This window comes from Puma concolor, chromosome B4, assembly GCF_028749965.1.
Source record: "Puma concolor isolate L17-30 chromosome B4, mPumCon1.1.hap2, whole genome shotgun sequence".
In the NCBI taxonomy this organism is placed as follows: domain Eukaryota; kingdom Metazoa; phylum Chordata; class Mammalia; order Carnivora; family Felidae; genus Puma; species Puma concolor.
The window spans coordinates 27,330,488-27,355,276 of NC_141673.1; the positions used below are offsets into that span (position 1 = coordinate 27,330,488).

General features: G+C 38.6%; 1 protein-coding gene across 4 annotated transcripts in view; it reads right to left on the minus strand.

The window, feature by feature from the left end:
- Positions 1-12,884, minus strand: part of MRPL42 (mitochondrial ribosomal protein L42) — a 70,524-nt gene extending 57,640 nt beyond the window's left edge. For 3 of the 4 annotated variants that reach the window (XR_015253434.1, XM_025927058.2, XM_086712662.1), the window contains exons 1-4: positions 12,719-12,760; positions 9,099-9,257; positions 3,870-3,933; positions 2,133-2,217 (exon numbers count right to left, since the gene is read on the minus strand). Coding sequence is in view for 3 of the 4 variants with exons in the window: in XM_025927058.2 (XP_025782843.1) it covers positions 2,133-2,217; positions 3,870-3,933; positions 9,099-9,168 (219 nt within the window). In the remaining variant the exon portion in view is untranslated. Of the gene's footprint in view, positions 1-2,132; positions 2,218-3,869; positions 3,934-9,098; positions 9,258-12,718 lie in introns of all 4 variants that reach the window. The other variant, XM_086712663.1, reaches the window with a different exon arrangement.
- Positions 12,885-24,789: the final 11,905 nt, after the last annotated feature.

Genomic DNA, 24,789 nt, shown 5'->3' on the forward strand with positions numbered 1-24,789 from the left:
ACAGAAAAAAAGGAGGCGGGGAGCTGGACATGTATGCAAGGAGTGACTGCAAGGATGGACCACAGAATCCACACCAGGTAAGAGAAGTGAGGATGTGTGAGGTGTGTGGCAGCTGTGATAAAGGGGTTCAATCAACGGATGTAGGTCTCAATGAGGGGATGAAGAATTCTTGGAGCTGGGAGCTGGGGGAATTCTTGAAATCTAAATTGGCAAGAAGGAGGAGGAGGCATTTGTGATTAGAACATCTCTAGAGTGCAGCCATGGGAGTGGGGCTGATGATGTTGGGAAAAAGACAAGACAGAGGCCAGGATATTAGATTATCTATATAGATACTGAAATAACAAAGAATTAGAACAGAAACAGTATTGGAGGGTGTGACAGTATATCTAAAATCTTCAAGGAAGAGTGAAGGGATGGGGGGAGGAGAAGTGAACTGAAAGACAGGAGATAACAGCAACAAAAAAAGGGAGTAGATGCTACAGTTTAACGACACAAACTACAAAGCTAGAAATTGTTAGAAAGGAGGGAAAATGGTCTGGATATGACAACAAGGAGCTACAGGGATTTTACTTCCCCTGGAGGTCCAGTAGTAAAAGGGAATAGGGAAGAAAACATCAATCACTGAAAAAAAAAAAAGAAAAAAAAAAAAAACTGTTGGCAAAGCAATGACCCCAGGTACAGCCAGGTCTCTGGTAGAGCCAGAGGTGAAGGCAAAATTCTGGATGAAGTTAACATCATGAGAGATTTTAATGATGATGGTAAGTTCTAAAAGTACAGTGCAAAGTTTTGAGAGTTAGGAAAGAAAGGAAAAGTGTCAGATTCAGGGATGTAAAAAGCCATATATGGATGAGAGTCTGAGGTTGAGAAATGACTTTGCAGTCATGGTCTTGGTAGAACTGCTAAAACAGAGATAAAGCACATAACCAGAAATATAATTCAAAATAACAATGAGGGAGGACACAAAACAGCATGTGCTGGAGCGTTTACAAGATAAAAGTCAGTGACTTACACCTATCTTCTACACATTGTCCCAAGAAATGAAACAAAAGAGGTACTGGATTATCGCCTATGATGTCTGGCTAGAATAGAAAGCAGTATAAAGCAGGCAGACAAAATGGTGAGGTTAAAAAGGGAATAAAAACTAGCAAAATAACAATCTATTTTGTCAAATCAACCAGTATTCTAGCCCTAATGATGATTTTTAAAAACAGGCACAACTAGATGCATCACATCATGATTTGAATTATCTAGTTATTTTCTCCTCAAAAAGTACACCAAACATTATCAAATATGGTAAAAGAAGGCTTAGAGACATAGGAGAAAGCATTTCAAATAAAGATAAATTAACAAAAAGACTTGGGTCAAGCTAAAATAAATTGTATTGAGGGGCGCCAGGGTGGCTCAGTCAGTTAAACGTCCGACTTCAGCTCAAGTCATGACCTTGCTGTTGGGAAGTTGGAGCCTCGCATCTGGCTCTGTGCTAACAGCTCAGAGCCTGGAACTTGCTCCAGATTCTGTCTCTCTCTTTCTCTGCCCCTCCCCTGCTCACGCTCGATCTCTCTCTCTCAAAAAAATAAACATTAAAAACAATTTTTTTTAAGAAATTGTATTGAAAACAAAAAACCTCCTCTACCTAGTGTGTGGCTTTTGAAGAAATATGGAAAAAAAACTAGTCCTTGAAATACATGTCCATGTTGTCCCATTAGAAAAAGCTAACTGGAAAAAAAAAAAAAGGAAATTCACCAAACATTAAAAGGATTATCAGATCCTATTCAATATAAAAGGTATAAAACAGCATTCTAAAATATAGTGCTTCATGACTTATGACAATATAAAGTAGTATGGGACAATGTGTTTTGTAAATTTATACTATACAAAAATCTACCAGATTTTAGACCAGAAAATTGATGCCATGATTGCATTTAAATGGTTCACTTTGTGTATAGAAAAAAGCTTTTAAAGAAAGAAGATGGAAAAGAAATGAGAAAAATTGAAATGGTAAAATTAAAAAAACAAAAAGATCTACACCATATAAAGGAAATCAAACAGTTCTATTCTCTTTGGATACTGTAAGGAAGTGTGAATACTTCTAACAGCAAATTAAAAATTACAAGAGATTTTCTCATACATACTTTTGTATGTTCATATGGAATGTCCACAGAAGGGTGGTAGCATACTATTGTCTTGCCATCAGATGTCAAAGCAAGCTCTACTTTGCTAAAAAAAAAATGTTTTAGAAAGAGTTATACTGTATTCAAGGCAGAATGATTTTCTTAGAGATAAAAGTAATTAATCCTAAACCCCTGAAGAATGATGCTATGGCACCTGGTACCCAAATCATAGAGGACAACTTGACCATCCCATGAAATATGTCAGCTTAACTACCACAACAAACCCTTAATGCGTTACCCACTATCGTATCTAAATTATTCTTCAGATTATTTATTTGTAGAATATCCAAATCTTTGGAAGAGATTTTCATGTTTACTCATCACTATTAGAACTTTTTCCCCTTATCTAAAAACTACCTTCAAAAAGCTGTAAGAAGTACATTACTTGGTTGAATTATTAAAGATCAACAAAGTAAATAATCTTCCAGGCAAAGGATCACCTGAATTTCCAATCATAAAGTCTATAGCTGAGCACTTTTTCTAGATTAGCATTTCTCTAAGTGCCTTTGGTGGAACAGTGCAACTGTAAGAAGCCTCCCATAAAGGGTTCTGAGGTCAAATAAATTTCATAATTACTGAATAGTATCACTTCCCTCCATTAATATTCCTAGAAAAACACATTTTGGGCAATACTCCTCCAAATATTTTTTCCAGGAGTGCTGTGGCTGGATCTCATTCAGGTACCAACTGACCACGCTGGTTTGTCAAAGACCACAGCAACTACTATTATACTTAGATCCATATACATTCTAAAGAGAACAACTTTCAGCTTTCATTAATCTTATATGTTTTCTACACATCTATAAATATAAGTTTCTAGGACTTCAATACCAAGCAGATTTGAACCAGAGTGGCAATTAGACACTACAACGTCTTTTAGCTAACACAGCATAGGGTATCAAGTTGTTTCACCACGATTTTAAGATGGAATAACGTAACACAGCTATAACGAACATTGCATCTACCCAATGATTTTGGATGAAGAATGGAGTTTTATATAATACAAAACACCTGTAAGTCTGAATCTTTTCAGGTTCAGAAAGTATTACCTATTACCTACTCTAATCTCATCACTATCTTAGTACTTACTAAATATACACTTAAAACTAAAACTAGTGTCAAGAGGGCAGAAAATACATTTTTACCAAAATCTGCAATAAAAACATAGCTTAAGAAGATATGTTGCCGTTTCTGTATATCAGACTCTCCTACAGAGAAAAAAAGCCAACATCTTATTCACGTTATTCCTAGTTCTTAACATAGTGACAAGAATTAAATAAATACCAAATAAATTGTGACTGCATTAAATTATTTGTAATTTAGGAGTATTCTTCATCAAACAAAAGATAAATAATTGCTTAAGCTAACAGCTATGAACCCCAAGAGAAAAAAACTATAAAAACTAATTAACTTTTCTATAAAGCTAAGGAAGGTTTTGGGATAAAAGACAGCATTTCTAACAACATGTCTTACAACAAATTAAGTATTCACTGAAACACAATGATAATGATTTCTATTTAAAATATTTATGAGCCCAGATACTGGGTAAATAAGACCACTGAAATAATTTTTAAATACAGAATTAAAGAAAGAATAATCAGAAAAGAAAGCAGAAAATACCAAAAGGAGAAATAAAATTAAATCATTTCAGATACAACAAACAGACTGTTATTTTTTCAATTGAATTTAAATACATACCAATTATAGTCATCTGGAAGAGGCGAATACGTAGATTTATGACAAACACAATATAAAGCTCCGTCTGCAAAAAAATGGATTTAGTTAATTTCAGCATACCTTCTCACATAAATGTAAAGCTAGTTTCACTCATTCAGCCAACACTTACTGCATTTACAGGAAACAGGGCTGTACTAGAGACCGGGGATTCAACAACAAGATCTAGTCCCTGCTTTCAAAAAGGGTACAAGTCTGGTGAGAGATAATTCCAATATAAACAAACAATTCCAATATAAACGATAAGCCTGTTAGGATGGGTAAGCACCACGAGAGGGGCACCCGGACAGGTTACAAAATAGGACTGTGCAGGTTTAAGAATGCCCTTCCAGTAGAGATGATGTCTACAGTGCTCTAAAGGATGGAGGAATAAGCAGGAGTTGGTAGGGGTTGAGTACAATGATCTTTGCAGAGAGTTATAAGTACTAAGGACAGAGGTAAGAAAGAACATGAAGTATTTAGGTAGTCTAAAAAACGTCTGTAAAAAAAATAAATAAATAAAAGCTTTTGTGAGACCAAGTGCACAGTTCACAAAGGGGGAGTGTTAGCGATGAAATATAAAATAAATTGTTCATAATTAACTTTTCTTAATCAAAATGCTCACATTTCATAGAATATTTTCCCTTTTTTAGAAAGCCTACAAATTCAAAAGCCATAACTACTTGAGGTTTGTTAAGTATGTTCAGAGAAATGATGTTTTTAAATATAAAGAAAAAATGTAAATGTAGCTCAGTAAACTTAAAAACAGTTCTGAACACAGTAGTCCTCCCTCCCGCCACCTCCACCTTATCCGTGTTTTTGCCTTCTGCAGTTTCAGTTACCCAAGGTCAACCTCAGTCCAGAAGCAGATGATCCTCCTTCTGACATAGTGTCAGGTCAACAGTAGCCTAAAGCTACAGGACAATGCTAACATCATCCACCTTGCTTCATCTTAGCACATACACATTTTATCTCACATCATCACAAAAAGAAAGGTGAGTACAATACAATAAGCTATTTTGAGATCACATTCACATAATTTTTATTACAGTATATTATTAAAATTATTCTATTATTAATTATGGTTATTAATCTCTCTTACTGTGCTTAACTAGGAAGTTTAACTTTATCACAGGCACGTATGTATAGGCAAAAACGTAGTGTTCAGGGGCGCCTGGGTGGCGCAGTCGGTTGAGCATCCGACTTCAGCCAGGTCACGATCTCACGGTCCGTGAGTTCGAGCCCCGCGTCAGGCTCTGGGCTGATGGCTCAGAGCCTGGAGCCTGTTTCCGATTCCGTGTCTCCCTCTCTCTCTGCCCCTCCCCCGTTCATGCTCTGTCTCTCTCTGTCCCAAAAATAAATAAACGTTGAAAAAAAAAAATTAAAAAAAAAAAAAAAAAACGTAGTGTTCAGTACTATCCACAGTGTCAAGCAACCCTGGGACACTTGGAATGTATCTTTCGGGGATAAGGGTGAACTACTGTGTATGTTGGTTAAAGCCAAGATCAACTTCTTTCAACCCCGCCTCTGGATCTTCAGTATGGAGTGAAATCCCCACTTTGTTCAAATACCACTCATCCTTCAAAGTCAAATGTTACTCTTTCATGAAATCTTTTTTCCTCTCCCTGCCCCACAACCCCCAACACAGAGAAAAGAGTGGTCTATTTTGCATGTCCCACAACCTACGTTTCATATGACATTACTATAACTTCTGTGAGGTCCTTCTTATTTTTTTCTGCGTCAGTTATTTATATGTACAAAAGATGTGTAAAAAAGGTGTATTTTCCATCTTTGTATACTTCTTTCCCCGAAGACTGCATATACTTATAGACCTAAATATAAATTCTTACTCCAAAGCATAAAAAGTACCTTAGCAAAACTCTCTTTTATCATAAAAGACTGCTCAGCAAAATGTCAATGCCAAAATTCTATTGATGTAAAATAATAAAATACAAAGAATTAGAAATTTAACCTCATCTCTCAAAAGATTTGATTTTCAATTATCTGTGCTAATATAGAGAAGCATTCAAAAAGACAAATCAGAGGACAACATAAAAACCACTTACACTATTTTCTTCTCTGACACTGTTGGGGGTCTTCCTAATCATATATGAATTAATTTTAAAAGAAGTCTGTCTTCTCTGAATATAAACGAGCTAGGTGATATATACGTTCAGTGAAACAAATAGGGTTGGGTGGCAGAGGCAGGACAGACAGACTTAAGTGTTTTTAAAACAGGCAGGAAGGGACGAGGCGCCTGGGTGGCTCAGTCAGTTAAGCATCCGACTTCAGCTCAGGTCATGATCTCTCGGCTTGTGAGTTCGAGCCCCGCGTTCAAGCCGGGCGTTCGAGCCCTGCGTTTGAGCCCCGCATCGGGCTCTGTGCTGACAGCCCGGAGCCCGGAGCCTGCTTCCGATTCTGTCTCCTTCTCTGCCCCTCCCCTGCTCACACACTCTCTCTCTCAAGAATAAACATTAAAAAATTAAAAAAAAAAAAAAAAATAGGCAAAGGGGAAACTCAAGACAATGGTATTTCAGGTGAACAAGAAACTCTTGTTAAATTTCTACCCTACACTTGTGCAGACATTTGTTTGTGCCCTCATGACATACATTGCCTTCTACCTCATATTCCAGGTATTTCTTATTTTCATAGATGTCTATTTCACCTACAAGCATAAATAAGTTCTTTAAGGCCAGGAACCAAATTTTGATCATTACTCTGTCCCCTATAGTGACTACTAATAAAAAAGTGATCCCCAAACTGCCTCTAAATGTTAACTTCTTAATTAGTACATAATTTAAAAAACTAATTTGATACTTTGTCAAGAGAAAAACTCTAGATATGGTAAATATCAGAGGTTTTTAACATGTAACTAGAATTAATGCCAAAGTTAACATCAATCAACTCAATGCACTAAAAAGAATTTCAGAGAGTCAGCTCTCCATAACTTACAAGCTATTCTTGTTATGTATACATGTGTTCAATTGCTTTCTGCTAAGATCTATAAGAACTAATAGTCTTGCCTAACTTTCAAATACTCAATATTTTAAGTTAGTACAGGAAAGAAGGTACAGGAGAAAGTGTATCAGGCTAAACAAGATGGGAAGACCTAAGTTTTGATTACGGCTCTCAACTATCAGATATACAAACTTGATTAGGTTTCAGAGAGGTCAGAGAACTCAACTTCCTTCTCCTTTATTAAATACCTAACATTATTCAAAGTTGTAAAATTCAAAGTTGTAAAGATCAAATGACTTAGTACACTTAACAAAACTAAAATATTCTACATTCCCATTTTGACTACATATTTTTAAAGGTTTTAAAAGTTCCTTCTGGCATATGGGGAGGCCTTTTTATTTCTATTCACTGAACTTTCTCCCTTAATCATGGTTTTGCTTTGCCTCTAATCTTAATGTTCTTCCTTTTCATATAAAATATCATAATAGTAATACTTTACCTTCAATAATAGTAATAATAGAACTTGTGCAGAATAAGAGGCTTCAGAATGCAAGAAGTGAGGTATTCACTAAATACTAGGATGACTGAGTGAAATGGATTCATTTACTGGGGTAATGCAAATTAATTCTTAGTTAACTACACATTTTGACAACTCCAATCCATTCAAATCAGTTCAACCACTTATCATCTACCATGTATGAGAGGTACCGAGGAAACCAAAATAAATTAGGTATTACAAATTTATAATCCAGTGGATAAAGTATATATGGAAAATTTTCACTTATCGAGGGGCATATTAACTGGTTTTCACACTAACCTCAGTGAGGGCTCTCTTTCAGCACATAGACCAGGGAAAAATGGATTAGGTCTGATTTCCCATCAGCCTTCAGGCTGAGTTCTGGTCAAGGCAAAGGGGAGGGTAAACAGCAGAGGTCTCTCCCGATTCTCAACAACTAAAATGCTCCTAAGTAATCAAGAGCAAACTATAGTTTTGTTTTGTTCTCATTCTGATTTCAGTTTATATCTAAAGTCTTTTAGCAATCTCCTCCTTCATTTACTTGGTTAATTATACTTTTACTCAGTTTTTACCCTAGTCTTCAACTCTTTCCCCCTAACTCAATAAACCACTGTTCAATTACAAATTGCAATCAATAGGAAACATGAAGGAAGAGATTAAGGTCAGCCAGAGATGTGTAAAAAAAATTTGGCTAGCATAGCTAAAGATGAAAATGCAAACCTATTATAACACTATAACCATGTTTGTTCTAGAAATGGAAGAAGAGAGTTCACAGACAGAAGGAAGGGAGAGCGAAAGCAAGACCAGTTGGGAAATAAGATTTTAATAGTCTACTTATTTATATGGGTCAATATTTTGACTATCAAACATGTATTAATAGGCTCTGAAGAAAATACTAGACTACCCACATGTCTTTAGGAAAAAAAGGTACAAATTATATATTATATAAATTATAAAATTGTAAAAGTAAGCTCCATGCCCAACATGAGGCCTGAACTCATGACCCCAAGACTGAGAGTCACAAGTTCTACCCAATGAGTCAGAAAGGTGCCCCTATAAATTATAAATATTTTATGTATTATAATACATAAAACATTTTTATATTATACGTAAATATATTTTTTAAATGGCTTAGTACATAGAAAACACAAACTGAAATCCAAAATATTAGCAATGATTTTTATAAGATGGAATTGTAAATTTGCCCTTTATTTGTTAATTTTAAGAACTAGTAAAAAAGTAATGTGTGAAAACATAGTAAACGTAAGTGATTCAGACCAGAGAAAGTTCCTCTTTGTCAATCCCTCACTTGCCCTCAGCTAAATCCCAGTAGTGGTCTACACAGATAATCTCTTTGGTCCACATCTTTTACTCTGTATTTATACATACACATACACACATGTATGGTAGATCTTCTTTAAAATGCACAAATGGGATCATATAATAGATACCGTTCTGTGACCTACTTTTACCCCCTGCTATTTAGAGATCTTTTCATGTTGGTAACAGCTGTATGATATTCATAGTAAAGATATGCCATAATTTATCCACCCCCTTTTGATAGACATTTAGACTTTCTCCCCTTTTCCATTATTGCAAACATTCCTGCTATTAAGAGCATATACAATAAACATTTTTTATTAATAACTAGACACTAAATTTTCTACAGTGAACAAGGATTTCTATAATATTTGAAAAATTTTTAAACTCTTTTTAAACATTAAAAAAAAAAATCTCACTTTGAATCGGAAATAAATGTTTCCAGATAGTTCTGTTTGATATCACCCGTTTTACTGCTGCTAATACCATGGTGACTCAAGATGCTTATCCGGTGGTGTGAAAGATGACCTGGAGAAACTGCTTTTAAAATCTGCTGCCAGGCATACCTATTTTCATCCCTGCGTAAGAGATAAAGAAAAATTAGTGCTACCTATGGTAAATTAAAGTGGTACAATATATTGAACACTATAAGAACAAGATAGGAACCACTACCTAGAACTACAGTCACAAGAAAAACTTTTAAACAACTTTAAATTTCCCTGTGATATAGGACAAAGATCAACACTAAAATATAAGACCTAAAGCCTTAGAACTATGTCCATTACTATTTTTCTTAAATGCAAACTTCTTGGCACTTATTATAGTTCTTTCCATTTAGTGAGCATTCAGCAAATGCATAACTCCTCTTAGAAACAGTCACTCACTGGCACAAAAACAGACACTCAGATCAATGGAACAGAATACAGAACCCAGAAATGGACCCAGAAACGTATGATCAACTAATCTTTGACAAAGCAGGAAAGAATATCCAATGGAATAAAGACAGTCTCTTCAGCAAATGGTGCTGGGAAAACCGGACGGCGACATGCAGAAAAATGAACCTGGACCACTTTCTTACATCATACACAAAAATAAATTCAAAATGGATGAAAGACTTAAACGTAAGACAGGAAGCCATCAAAATCCTAGAGGAGAAAGCAGGCAAAAACCTCTTTCACCTCGGCCGCAGCAACTTCTTACTCAACACATCTCTGGAGGCAAAGGAAACCAAAGCAAAAATGAACTACTGGGACCTCATTAAAATAAAAAGCTTCTGCACAGCGAAGGAAACAATCAGCAAAACTAAAAGGCAACAGATGGAATGGGAAAAGATATATGCAAACGACATATCAGATAAAGGGTTAGTATCCAAAATCTATAGAGAACTTACCAAACTCAACACCCAAAAAACTAATAATCCAGTGAAGAAACGGGCAAAAGACATGAATAGACACTTCTCCAAAGAAGACATCCAGATGGCCAACCGACACATGAAAAAATGCTCAACATCACTCATCATCAGGGAAATACAAATCAAAACCACAAGGAGATACCTCACATCTGTCAGAATGACTAAAATTAATCACTCAGGAAACAACAGATGTTGGTGAGGATGCGGAGAAAGAGGATCTCTTTTGCACTGCTGGTGGGAATGCAAACTGGTGCAGCCACTCGAAAACAGTATGGAGCTTCCTCAAAAAATTAAAAATAGAACTACCCTATGACCCAGCAACTGCACTACTAGGTATTTATCCAAGGAATGCAGGTATGCTATTTTGAAGGGGCACATGCACCCCCATGTTTATAGCAGCACTATCAACAATAGCCAAAGTATGGAAAGAGCCCAAATGTCCATCGATGGATGAATGGATAAAGAAGATGTGGTATATATATACAATGGAGTATTACTCGGCAATCACAAAGAATGAAATCTTGCCATTTGCAACAATGTGGATGAAACTGGGGGGGTATTACGCTAAGCAAAATTAGTCAGAGAAAGACAAATATCATATGACTTCACTCATACGAGGACTTTAAGAGACAAAACAGATGAACCTAAGGGAAGGGAAGCAAAAATAATATAAAAACAGGGAGGGGGACAAAACATAAGAGACTCTTAAATACGGAGAACAGAGGGGCGCCTGGGTGGCGCAGTCGGTTAAGCGTCGGATTTCAGCCAGGTCACGATCTCGCGGTCCGTGAGTTCGAGCCCCGCGTCGGGCTCTGGGCTGATGGCTCGGAGCCTGGAGCCTGTTTCCGATTCTGTGTCTCCCTCTCTCTCTGCCCCTCCCCCGTTCATGCTCTGTTTCTCTCTGTCCCACAAATAAATAAACGTTGAAAAAAAAAAAAATTTAAAAAAAAAAATATGGAGAACAGAGGGTTACTGGAAGGGTTGTGGGAGAGCAGATGGGCTGAATGGGTAAGGGACATTAAGGAATCTACTCCTGAAGTCATTGGCGTACCATGTGCTAACTTGGATGTAAATTACAAAAAAAAAAAATAAGAATAATAATAGAAAGTTTTGTCTCAAAAAAAAAAAAAAAAAGAAAAGAAACACTCACACGTGCTACACAAAACATCCTCCCTCATAATATTAATGTGTCTGTGTACAGCCTCTCAGGTGCCATACGCAAGATCTTACTACATCATTTGAAGTAGGATTGTTTCTGATTAAATTTAAACAAGTCCTATCCTTGGCCTAGTAAATACTGATTTAGGGGAACACATATAAACTCTCTGAAGTCCCAAGTAAAATTTCACCCTCTTATACATGTACAAGGTTTTTAACTTAACAATGTGCTTTCACTGCCATTTTATTCTATTAATCACGACAGGTATCTTTATTTCCATTCATGAGGAAACTAAAGTACACAATTTAAATGATTTGCTTACAAGAACTTTATTATCAGTCACTCATAAACTGGGAAACTTTGGGCCCTTTGTTTCTTCGATGGTAAAATGGGGAAAACCACCACAACGTCCATGGCTTTTGTAGGTAAATGACTTTTAACCATTGCTACATCCCTTGTTTTTAAATGCCCTCGATCGCGGCGCCTGGGTGGCTCAGTCGGTTAAGCGTCCGACTTCAGCTCAGGTCACGATCTCACGGTTCGTGAGTTCGAGCCCCGCGTCGGGATCTGGGCTGATGGCTCAGAGCCTGAAGCATGCTTCCGATTCTGTGTCTCCCTCTCTCTCTGCCCCTCCCCAGTTCATGCTCTGTCTCTCTCTGTCTCAAAAATAAATAAACGTTAAATGGCCTTGATAACTGTTGGTTCCCTTCCCCCAACAGTGATAAAATGGAATGGGGACATAGGCAGCACAGTTTTATATGCTGGACTAACCTATGCAGGGCGATTCCCTGCACGATTAGTACATGTGTCTACTTTCCCTGAGTTCATACACTGTGGTTTTTGCAGTTCACGTTTCTCTATACAATATATGTTCTATCACAAGTCTGTGAAGTAGGCATCTCCATTTTATACACTGAGAACCGAGGCTCAGGGAGGTCAAACGATTTACTTGTCCACTTCTACCCCTGCTTTATAGGTGGCCTGGATGGAAAGCAATGCCATGTTTTCTGACCACAAACCAAGGAACAAAATATCTGGAGGAACATCAGGTCCCCTCAATCCGGGACAAGCACCCCCAGCGGGAAGCCAGATTACTCACTCCAGGGCGAGAAATTCAGGTAGTCAATTCCTTGGCCCATACTTCAACCCCGAAACAAAAGCTGCGGGGAGCCTCGGAGGACCCGCGGTCTGAGAAACAGGCTACCAGGAGCACCGGGACTAGGACCCAGGGACAGATCCAAAAGACTTGGACTGGAGGGGTCCCCGAGTGACCCACCCAGGCACGAGGAAAGCCCCACAAGCGCAAGGCCATTATGCCAACCCTTCTGCAGGATGGACCGCGACTGGTGATACCAGCTTTATCCTACCGCGAACGACAGGTAGGGGACCTCAACATCTCTCCATAAAGCTTCTGAGCCTGTCTAGCTTCTAGGAACTCCCTGACCACAGGAGGAGAAGGCAGCAGTTACCTGACAGAAGCTCACCGCGAGCCCGCCATCTTACCTCAATCCGGGTCTTAGGAGACACCGCTTCACGCACCTCCCTGGCCCGCGGGGCAGTATGGGAAATGTAGTCTCCGAGGGCCGAGCGCGGGTCCACCGAACCGGCTCTCGCGTTTAGTTTTAGCCGTTTGGCTAAACTTCAGCGGCGTTACACCCCCAAAAAACAAAATCAGTGCCTACGCACACATCCTTAGAAAGAAACAAGCGCTACCTTTTTTTAAAGTTCATACAAATTAATAGATGAGCTCAAGATCGCTCCTAGGTGGATGAGTTAAGGTTTCCTGGAGGAAGAGGTATTTCAGAGAAGCTCTGACGGCCGGTGGCTTGGATCTGGCGTTTGAAATGGGGAAGTGGGGAGGCCCTTCCACCCGAAACCCCAGCACTGTGTTCTGAGAATTGTGCTGACTATTCATTACGGAAGAAGAAAATGTGCAGAATCCTGGACCTTGCCTTATATTTAGTGCAGAGAGAAGCCCCTGGGCCTTTGCACTTTCTGCTCTGACTGCCAGTAAGGCTTTTCTCTCACCACTTCTCATGACCACTGCCTTACTTTATACAGGTCCAGTTCACATGTCATCTCGGAGAGGACCACATCATTAAAAAAGTCTCATCTACCCTTATCCCATTGCCGTCCTTTATTTTTCTTTATAACATTTATCATTATTTAACATTCTATTATCATTTTTTCCTTGTTTGTCTGTCTCTTATGCTAGAATGCAAGCTCCATGAAGGCAGGAACAAGTATCTATCGTGTTCTACACTGTATACAAACCCAACATCTAGAACTCCTCTCGGCCCCATTGTAGGTCTCCAACATTTGTTGAATAAATTAAACAAATAACACTGTGGGTATCCAAAACAGTAGATGACTGACCAATTCCTTTCCCAAATGATTTGCAAAATTGCATATTTATGTACATTTTTCTGAAAAGAGTTCATAACTTCTATCATGTATTCAAGGGGGGCAATAAACTCCTCAAAAAGGTAAGGGCCATAGTAGTCCTGAGTGATTAATATTGAAAATAAGTGAATGTAAGTTCACAGTAAAGAAAAATAAATGTGAGCTGCTTTGGTATCTCCGTATTTTTCACAGAATGCCAAGCTCATTCTGCTACTAATCTTTGTTCCTGTAGAGCCCACACTGAGAACACGACTCTGTCCTTTCTAATCTTGTCCATCCTTCAAAGCTGCCCTGTAATGTGTTTCTGGACTCTGCTGTAGGAAGAGACAGAAAGGAAAACAGATTTGAATGAACAATCAAATGGACTTGTTAAACATTTGCTAAGCAAAGCAGAAGAGGGATGGATCAAAGGTGACCCCAGAGGACACATCTTGATGACAGTGAGTTGAGTGGGGACCACTGACTAACAAGAAGACTCACTTATTGGGGCCAGGAAAAATTGACAAAGCTGAGACCAGAAAAAGACACCAACCACGTGCATGGGAAAGAGAGTAGAGACAGTTCTAGAAGGGAACAAGTTAAAACTCTAAAGGGTATAGAAATAGCTTGCCATGCGCTGGAGTATGGTGTGGAGGAGAGTGGCGGGAGATGAGGTGAATAAGAGCCAGATCACGTTGGGCTTTGTAGGTGTTGGTAGTGATAACATGGGATTGGGATGGAGGCCATATGCACAGATGTTATTCTAAATTCAGTAGGCGGTCACTGAAGGGTTCTAATGCAAAAGAAGAGACGTGATACAATATATGTTTAAATTTTTTTTTATATGTACCTATTTTTGAGAGAGAGAGAGACAGAGCATGAGGGGGAGAGGGGCAGAGAGAGAGAGGGAGACACAGAATCCAAAGCAGGCTGCAGGCTCTGAGCTGTCAGCACAGAGCCCAATGTGGGGCTTGAACTCAACAACCATGAGATCATGGCCTGAGCTGAAGTCAGACGCCTAACTGACTGAGCCACCCAGGTGCCCCTACAATATAAGTTTTTAAAAGATTACTCTGGCTATGTTGTGAGGAGTAATGGCGTGATGGAGGGTGGCAAAGATGAGATGGAGAGAAGGGCAAAGAGTCCAGATATATACTGGAAGTAGAAATGATGACCAAACCTGCTGATGGATTGATTAATGTGGGAGTTGAGGGAGAGGAAAGACACCTCAGGAGATTCTTTGACCACTAGCTTGAAGGTGGTATGGTTCGTGAGGTAGGGGAGACTCAAAGAGGAGCAGGTTTTGGAGTCTGATGAGGGTAAAAGTGAATAATTCCATTTGGGACTTGTTGGATTTGAGATATCTCTGAGATAGAAATAGAGATATAATAGACACGTAAAATGAGGCAGGTGGTTGGACAGATGTGTCCGAAGAATAGAGGTTAGGCTAGATGCAGATTTGAAGCCACGGGAATGTTGAGTGCATACAGGGAGAGAGTGTAGAAAAAAAAGAAAAAGGCCCTGGAACCTGGTCCAGGGAATTCCAACATTTAGAGGTCATGTGGAGGAGGACAGACAGCAAGGGCCTCTCAGAAGTGGCAAGGAGAGAGGCAGTATGAAAACCAAGAGACCGTGGTGTGTGAGTAGTGAAGCAAGGCATGTCATGAAGTGTTTTCATTAACTTTAGAGTTTAGTGCCAGCAAATTTAAAACTATAATTCCCCAAAATACAAACTTGAAACACCAGCGAATAACTTACATCGGCCTACATAAAAGCAGTTTAAATTCATGCTAGTAAAATGATGAAACAGACAACATTGGACAACTTTGGAGTTGGCTACAAATGGCTTCGGCTGAAAGGGGATTGCCTTAATTTTCCTCTAACTTCATAAAATAAAGTCACTTTTTGTATAAATCAGATATCAAAGACTCCAAAGCAATCTAACTGCCAAACTATTAGAGACAATCTTTCTAAAACCTTTTATTTATTTTATTATATAAAATTGGCTACAGTTTTGAGCACTAAGTATGTGACAGACCTTATTCTTCAAGCACTTTACATATTTTTTTTCTTCTCTTCCTTCTGATAGTCCTAGGAGATGGGTATAATTATTATGACTGTTGTTCAAATGAAGTTGCAGAAACACAGAGAGTGAAATAACTTGTTCAAAGTCATGCAAGGTACAAATGGCAGAACTGTGATTTAAGCCGAGAACTACTGATACAGCACCCATGAGCTTGACCACTGTGTGAACTTGTGAAGTGCTCATTTCCAAATAGAAAATGTACATTAAAAAAAAATACTAATACAGAGGCACCTGGGTGGCTTAGTTGGTTAAATGTCCAACTTCAGCTCAGGGTATGATCTCCTGGTTTGTGGGTTTGAGCCCTGTTTCGGGCTCTGTGATGACAGCTCAGAGCCTGGAGCCTGCTTCAGATTCTATGTCCCGCCCCTCTCTCTCTGGCCCTCCCCCACTTGCGCTCTGTCTCTCTCTCAAAAATAAATAAATATTTTTAAAAAATGCTAATACAGATTTAAAAAACAAAACCCAAGAGATAATCACTGCTAACACCCTGGTGTATAATCTGTCACTTTTAATCGCTTCTTATATCTATGTTATAATATCTAACATTTATTGGACACATTATGTGTACTGTTTTCAAATCCTATGTCTATAAAGGGCAGAGCTGAGATATGAACCAGATAGCCTGGTTCTCCTTCGATCTCCCTCTCTTTTACACAAACACATTATGTTTAGGTTTTCTTTTATTCCTATTAATATCCATGTATAAATCCACATATACTTGCACATTTAGATTTTCTTTTTATAAAACCATAGATATGTGCATAATAAACAAATAACTTAATGTATCATGAACATCTTTCCTATGAATAGCCTAAATAGTGTTTTTTTATTTTTTATTTTGTTTTATTTTTTATTTTATTTGTTTATTTTTTTAATTTATTTTATTTCTTTTCTTTTCTTTTAGTGTTTTTCATTTTATTTTATTTAATTTTTTATTTTAATGTTTTATTTTGCTTATTTTTTATTTTAGTGTTTTATTTTATTTTATTTATTTTTATTTTTATTTATTTTATTTTTTATACTATTTTTTATTCTATTTATTTATTTTATTATTTATTTTATTTTTATTTTTTAATTTTATTTTAGTATTTTATTTATATTTATTTTTGTTTATTTATTTCTTTTTATTTTTACTTTATTTTTAGTTTTTTATCTTATTCTTATTTTATTTTGTTTTTTATTATTTTAGTTATTTTATTTTATCTTTTATTTTAGAGAGAGAGAAAGGAGAGAGCACTTATGCGTGTGCAAGAGATAGGGGAGGGGCAAAGGGAGAGAGAGAATCTCAGATTCCATGCTCAGCAGGGTCCTGGAATCATGACCTGAACCAAAATCAAGGGTCAGACACTCAGCCAATTGAGCCACACAGGTGCCCAAAAATAGTGTCAATTTTATTAAAAAAAAATTTTTTTTTAATGTTTATTTATTTTTGAGAGAGACAGAGACAGAATGCCAGTGGGTTAGGGGCAGAGAGAGAGGGAGACACAGAAACTGAAACAGGCTCCAGCCTCTGAGCTGTCAACACAGAGCCCGATGGAGGGCTCGAACTCTCAAGTGAGATCATGTACTGAGCCGAAGTCAGCCGCTCAACTGACTGAGCCACCCAGGCCCCCCAAATAGTGTCAATTTTAAACTGCAAGCCTCCACCATTAGGACTTATTTACATTATTAAAAATCCTTACAATATAGTTTTAATTTTAAAATTATTTCATTATTTAAAAAATAATAATAAAAAAATAAAATAAAATTATTTCATTATTAGGTGATTTCATGCAACTCCTAAATTTTAAATTTATTCTACTTCACTCATTCATTCAACACATATGTCCCAAGTGCCTATTAATGTACCAGACACCAAAGCAACAGTTTCTGTCTTCATGAAGTACACATCAAGTGGGGGTGACAAATATTAAATGTATAATTATGTAATTATTCATTTTATTACTATTGTGCTGAGTGTCTCAGAGGAAAAGAATGCCATGAGGTTGGGAAATGTCTATGAGGTTGGGAAAGACACCCCTACAGATATGAATGTAAGTAGAAATCTGAAGGAAGGGTAGAGGTGAGGAAGATGAAGAGGGCAAAAAGAACAGCTTGTGTGAGAGTCCTAAAATAGGAAGCAGTATGGGTCTCTCAAGAAACAAAAAATAAGCTCCATATGACTAGAATATAGAGTGCAACAAAAACAATGAAGCTAGTGACAAAGGCAGATCTGTTTTATATTTCTCAGAAATACTTCACACTCAACAGGTAACACTTAAAAGGAGCTTTCTAGATTTACAGACTACATCTATTTGACCTGTACTTAACCAAAACATAAGACCCTGTTTTCCTAGTAAGCATTTGGTGTTCCTCTGAAGAAGTATTTGCTTTGCCTTCTTGATGATTCATTTAGTTTTTATTTTGTTTGTTTGTTTGTTTCTTTATTTTGATGTTTATTTAGTTTTTGAGAGAGAGTGCATGCAAGTGAGGGAGGGGCAGAGAGAGAGGAAAGAGAGAGAGAATCCCGGTGCAGAGCCCCACCCTACGAACTGTGAGATTATGACCTGAGCTGAAACCAAGAGTTGAACGCTCAACCAACTGAGCCACCCGAGTGCCCCTATTTTTTTTTAATTATTCATTTCTTTTAAGAGAGAGAGAAAAAGGGAGAGAGAACGAGTCCATGTCTAGCACAGAGCCAAACTCAGGGCTTAATCTCACAACTGGGAGACGATGACCTGAGCTGAAATCAAGAGCTGAATACTTAACTGAGCCACCCACGAACCCCCACTTTGCCTTCTTGAGAAAAAGTGTATACCTTTAATCACACTGATAAATGATCCCACCAGAAACTGAGAAGTTTATAACAGAAATTGCTAGAGATTTTCTCCAATAGATATTTCTCCCTTTCTTCCATATTAATTGAACCCATAATCTTTGACTGGGTATATGCCTCCTCAGAATTCATTTATTTTTAATTAATTAATTTATTTATTTTTTTCAACGTTTATTTATTTTTGGGACAGAGAGAGACAGAGCACGAACGGGGGAGGGGCAGAGAGAGAGGGAGACACAGAATCGGAAACAGGCTCCAGGCTCTGAGCCATCAGCCCAGAGCCTGACGCGGGGCTCGAACTCACGGACCGCGAGATCGTGACCTGGCTGAAGTCGGACGCTTAACCGACTGTGCCACCCAGGCGCCCCTATTTTTAATTTATTTTTTAATGTTTATTTATTTTTGAGAGACAGAGAGAACCAGAGCATGTGCAGGGGAGGGACAGAAAGAGAGAGAGGGAGACTCAGAATCCAAAGCAGGCTCCAGACTCCAGGCTCTGAGCTGTCAGCATAGAGCCCAACATGTGGCTGAGCTCATGACCTGAGCCAAAGTTGGACGCTTAACCAACTGAGCCACCCAGGTGCCCCTGCCTACTCATAATTTAAAACTCCACATTTCCCAGCATATCTCACAAACATAGGTATGGTCGTGTGACTAAAATCTGGCCAATGAGGTGTAAGCAAATGGGTCTTGTAGCAGCTTGGAGTCTCTTCCTTAAAGACATCTGATAGGTTCTCTCTGCCCCTTACTCCATCCTTTCTCCTGCAGTGTGGATGTTATGGTCACTATCTTAAAAGACTAAGAGAAGGGCCTTGACTTTGGAATGATGGAGCAGTCAGCTGGAAGGAGTCTTGGATTTTGATAATTTTGTGGACCAGATTTCCCAGTTCTTGTGCTTCCTACTTACAGGTTTTTATAAAAGAGGGAAGTAAACTTTTATCTCGTTTAAGCCAGTGTTACTTTAAGCCATTTTTACTATTAGTGGAGCCAAATCCTCACTGAAATGACAATGAAATAAATCATAAATGATTCAAGAAAAATACATACAAAAATTTGTACTGATTAAACAGTAAGGGCCTTCATGATACTAATACACACATCATGATACATAATACTAAATACAATATAGACCATGAGTTATAAACTGCTTTTCCTTCAAAAGCTCTTTTGCAAATGCTCCAAGTGATTTTTACATTCATGTCTTCTCTACCTATAAGATCTTGGGCTTCCTGCATATAGGCTCAACTTACTTCTCATCTGTGTATCTCATATGTATAGTTTAATGTTAAGGAAACAGTAGAGTGTGGAGATTAATAAGTGGATTCTGAGAATCTCTCTGCCTAAATTTGAATCTTGATTTTCTTATTTCCTAATTTTGTTATTTTGGAAAATTTATTTTCTTAATATTTTTGAGTCTTAGTTTATTTTCTATAACAGGGGGATAATAATGATCTACTTTATAGAAATGTTGTGCGGATTAAATAAAAGAAGGTAAGTAAAATGCTTAGCAAAATACCTGGCATGTAATAAGCACTCAATCAATGTGAGTAACATTTATACTTTGCAGGTATTTAGTAAATATTTGTGAATACCTTGCCCAAGAAGATTACTTTATTTCTTAGGCATTAAGATACAATCCTTCCCTTTTGACTGTCAGGAATAATCTAATGAATGTAATTAAAAATGAAAAAATATTTTGGTCTAAAATAAACAATAATAATTTCTAGCTTAAAAAAATTTTTTTTGATGTTTCTTTATTTTTGAGAGAGAGAGAGAGAGAGAGGAGGAGGGGCAGAGAGAGAGGGAGACACAGAATCTGAAGCAGGCTCCAGGCTCTGAGCTGTCAGCACAGAGCCCAACACGGGGTTCAAACTCATGAGCTGTGAGATCATGACCTGAGCTGAAGTCAGACGCTTAACCAACTGAGCCACCAAGGTGCCCCAATAATTTCTATCTTTAAGTTGGTATATCACTTAAGGTCAGAGCAGAAAACAGATGACATAGTCAAAGTATGTAATTCCGGAAGGGTTTATTTACAGAAAGATTCTTTACAGAGGTGTGAGTGGAATCACAAGAAGTGATAGTAATAGTGTAACCCAGGTTTCGTACCACTGGTTATTCCTTCCATCCCAGAAGGGAGAGAATCCTATAGTTGGCTACCTTGACAAGAGCAGTAATGTTCTGTCAAAGGGCATAGCCAGCCTAAGGTGATCTTGCCAGGACTAACCTAGGTTAATAATTACTCTCACCTGGCCATCCTTCTCCAAACCAAAGGACAATGAACCCCCTCCATGCAGGGTAGTACATTCAGATCAACTTCCTGGGCAGAGAGCAGGGTGGACAAGGTAAAGGGTGGGTCTAGAGGAGCACAAGGAAGATAACTGGCACCATATCAGAAAGAGTGTCATCAGCATGCGTTTAGTGTTGTAAATGGAAAGCCAGAGACTGGTGCAGAATCCAACTGGATTTCACTTAAACATAAGCATGTGACTCTCCCATATGGATAGAATGTGAAAGGAATTCTGAATAGTTTCAAGCAATGGGAGCTTTATTGAATGTATTGGTAAATCAAATAGTGAAACAACCTAGGTAAGAGATTAGGGACTCAAATCACACTGAGATTTAAGTATATGGATAACCTGAATTCAAGTGACATGGGCAGTGAGACAACCCTATTGGTGGGCATGGACTTGGAATTTCTATTGACCTAGCAACCATAAAATAGGACTCTGCTTCTCCCTCCAGGTCACTCAGAAGATGATCCTGGAAGACTGCCCTTCCAAACTTCACCCTCACAACCAATCTAGAAGGCACCCCAAATTGTTGGTATAGATAATCCCAGATTACCTGGAGGTTCCTTAATTGTTTCCTTGGATGTAAGTGACTTCAGTTCTTCAAAGATTTAGAACTAGGGGCGCCTGGGTGGCTCAGTCGGTTAAGCATCTGACTCTTGATTTCTCTCATGGTTGTGAGATCGAGCCCCGCATCGGGCTCTGTGTTGGGTGTGGAGGCTGCTTAAGGTTCTCTCTTCCTCTGTCCTCTCCTTGGCTCACACTTGTGCTCTCCTGCTCTCTCTCTCTCTTTCTGTCTGTCTCTCAAAAAAACAAAAAAGATTTAGAATTAATTGTAGAAATGACTAAGTAAATCAAACCCATCTAACTTCTAGTTAGATTTGAAAATATAACATTTACAAACATGTGTATACCATGTTTATATTTAAATATTTAGAATATATAAGATAATTTGTATTAGATTTCATTTGTGGTCTGTTACATTAGCTATTATAGTAGAATTAAATTAATCTAATTAAAAAAAATTTTAAATGTTTATTTTTGAGAGAGAGAGAGACAAAGCATGAGCAGGGGAGGGGCAGAGAGAGAGGGAGACACAGAATCTGAAACAGGCCCTAGGCTCTGAGCTGAAGCACAGACCCCAACATGGGGCTCGAACTCACAGACCACAAGATCATGACCTGAGCCAAAGTCGGACGCTTTACCAACTGAGCCACCCAGGTGCCCCTGTGATTCTAATTTTTAAAAATATTTTGTTAGTCTTACATATGGAATAATAAGATTTGTAGTTGAACTTGAAAGCTTATGGAAAAAGATTTTACTGTTACTTCAATAAATTGTTAATTAAAAACTAATCTGTGAATAATCTCCTTTTGCAGGATATGTTGCCTCAAAGACACAAAAATACTCATTTCAGCATAAAATGAGTTTTTACCCTCTTACCTCAAGAATCATACCCACACACTGATGAGAACAAGGGTGAAAGCCAGCCAATGCAGGAATGGCACCTGACTTAGCAAAGTTAAGACTACAGGTCGTACCAAGGCTCATATAGTTGGTGGCACCAAGCATTTAGGAAAAGGGAGTCAGGAGGGGACTGAAAACTGATGGAATGGTTGAAAGTCCATATAAAGTGCAGTCAGACCCCACTCCCATGCCCATCAGTCCACCCTAGTCAGAAACGGCAGTCAGAATCCAAGAGGCTCTACACCCAAGAACAGCATACTTGGAGGAGGGCAGGGGAGAAGTGTCCAACAGAAAACTCACAAGGTGAGTCCTCTGGCTCCCTTCCTTGCCCAGCTCCAGAATGCCAGCACCCTCTGTGTTTTTGAGCCTGGTCTGAGGCCTTCCCTGTGAACAGATGAACCACCCTATGTCATCCCAATGAATTCCTTTTCTGTTAGTCTGAGTCAGTTTCTATGCCTGCAACAAGGAACTTTGATTAAAATAACATTTCACACTTATCTTGTGTTAATTTCATTCATTTATGTCTGCATCCATTCTCCATGAGGGTAATTCCAAGTTTGATTTGGCTCATCATTTACCTGTGGAAACTAGTATTGTGCCTGGTACTTAGTAGGCACTCACTAAATGCTTATTAAATAATTGAGTGAATGAAGCCTTCCCTGTATCTTATATATACTCTTCACTGTATCTTCTATCTCAATTATGGAACTTATCACATCAAATATATTAATTTGTTTAAAGATATTTCCATGTTAGAAATTAACTTCAAGACTGGAGGTCCTACTTGGTTCATTTTATTTTATTTTTTAAAGCATTTATTTATTTATTTGAGAGAGAGCCAGCAGGGGAGCAGCAGAGAAAGAGGGAGACAGAGATAATCCCAAGCAGACTCCACACTGTCAGTTCAGAGTCCGACTTGGAGCTGGAACTCACAAACTGTGAGATCATGTCCTGAGCAGAGACCAAGAGTCGGATGTTTAACCGACTGAGCCACCCAGGTGCCTCAATACCCAGTTCATTTTATTTTATTTTTTTTCGGTGTTTATTTATTATTTTTGAGAGAGAGATAGAGCACAAACAGGGGAGGGGCAGAGAGAGAAGGAGACACAGAATCTGAAGCAGGCTCCAGGCTTAGCTGTCAGCACAGAGCCCGATGCAGGGCTCGAACTCATGAACCGGGAGATCATGACCTGAGCCGAAGTCGGACGCTTTACTGACTGAGCTACCCAGGCACTCCTACCCAGTTCATTTTAAAAAACTGGTTCCTAGGGAGGAGCTTGGACACAATAGGTAGAGAATGAAGGAAGGCAGGAAGGAGGGAATATGTGTCAAGTCATCGTGTTACTGTTGAACATAGCAAAGAAGAATATGGTGCTCCCTGACTTAACAAGGGTGCACAGTGTGGTGAGGGAGATAGGTAAACGGATTATCAGAGTGAGCATTTGGTAGAACATACTGTGCAAGATGTTTTGGAAAGGAAGGTAAGACCAGTTGGCAGATGGAGTGGAGAACCGTGAGTGAAAAGGCACCCAGATGTGAAAATTACGGTGTTAGAGAGAGTGCAGGTATGATGGATCACAGGATAGCCAAAGCTGCGATGAAATTGTCCAGACTGTGGGCTGAGGTTGCCTCTGGGGAGTTGAGACTGAAAGTGAGCAGTAGGTTAAGATGTCAAGTAACTCTGTAAATTGAAGGTAAGAGGAATAAGTTTTGTGATTGGTTAATTTATTTTATTTAAAAACATTTTTTTAATGTTTATTTTATTTTCGAGAGAGAGAGACAGCGTGAGTGGGGGAGGAGCAGAGAGGGAGGGAGACACAGAATCCCAAGCAGGCTCCAGCTCTCAGCTGTCAGCACGGAGCCGGAGCCCAGCCGGAGAGATCATGACCTGAGCGGAAGTCAGAAGATTAACCAACTAAGCCACCCAGGCACCCCAATGTGATTGGTGAATAATGAGCTGAGTCTGCTCAGCCTTGTCTCTTTCTCTTCTCTCTTCTTTCTCTCCCTTCCTTTTTCCTCTTTTCCTTTCTCCTTCTCTCTTTCACTTCCTCCTTTCTCCCCCCCCCCACCTTCTCCTCCTCCTCCTTCTCTTTCTTCTTCTTCAGTGGCCTGTCTTCTGCTCTCCAGCATTCCCAGCGCTGCTCTGTCTTGGGTTAAGGGGCGTTGTAGTTGTCCGGCTGTGCTAAGTGTGAGTGGCTATGCCTGCAACTAGGGAACGGGTCGGGGGAATATTAGTAAACCCAAATTACTGCAGACTCAGAGCTGTGTTCTCCAATAAGCTTTATTAGTAATGAAAGCAATGGTCTGACCTCCATCTCTTTCAATTGGTTGTGGTTTCAGGAGGGGAAAGGGGGTTTTATTTATTGGCCTCCTCAAAACCCAACAATATGGAATTCTGAGCACTTGGGCCAACTTAAATACAAACAATCTGAAATATATAACATTTGGACCAGAAAATTAGAACAAACAGGAGGAAAGATACGGGTTTGGGGGTCAAAG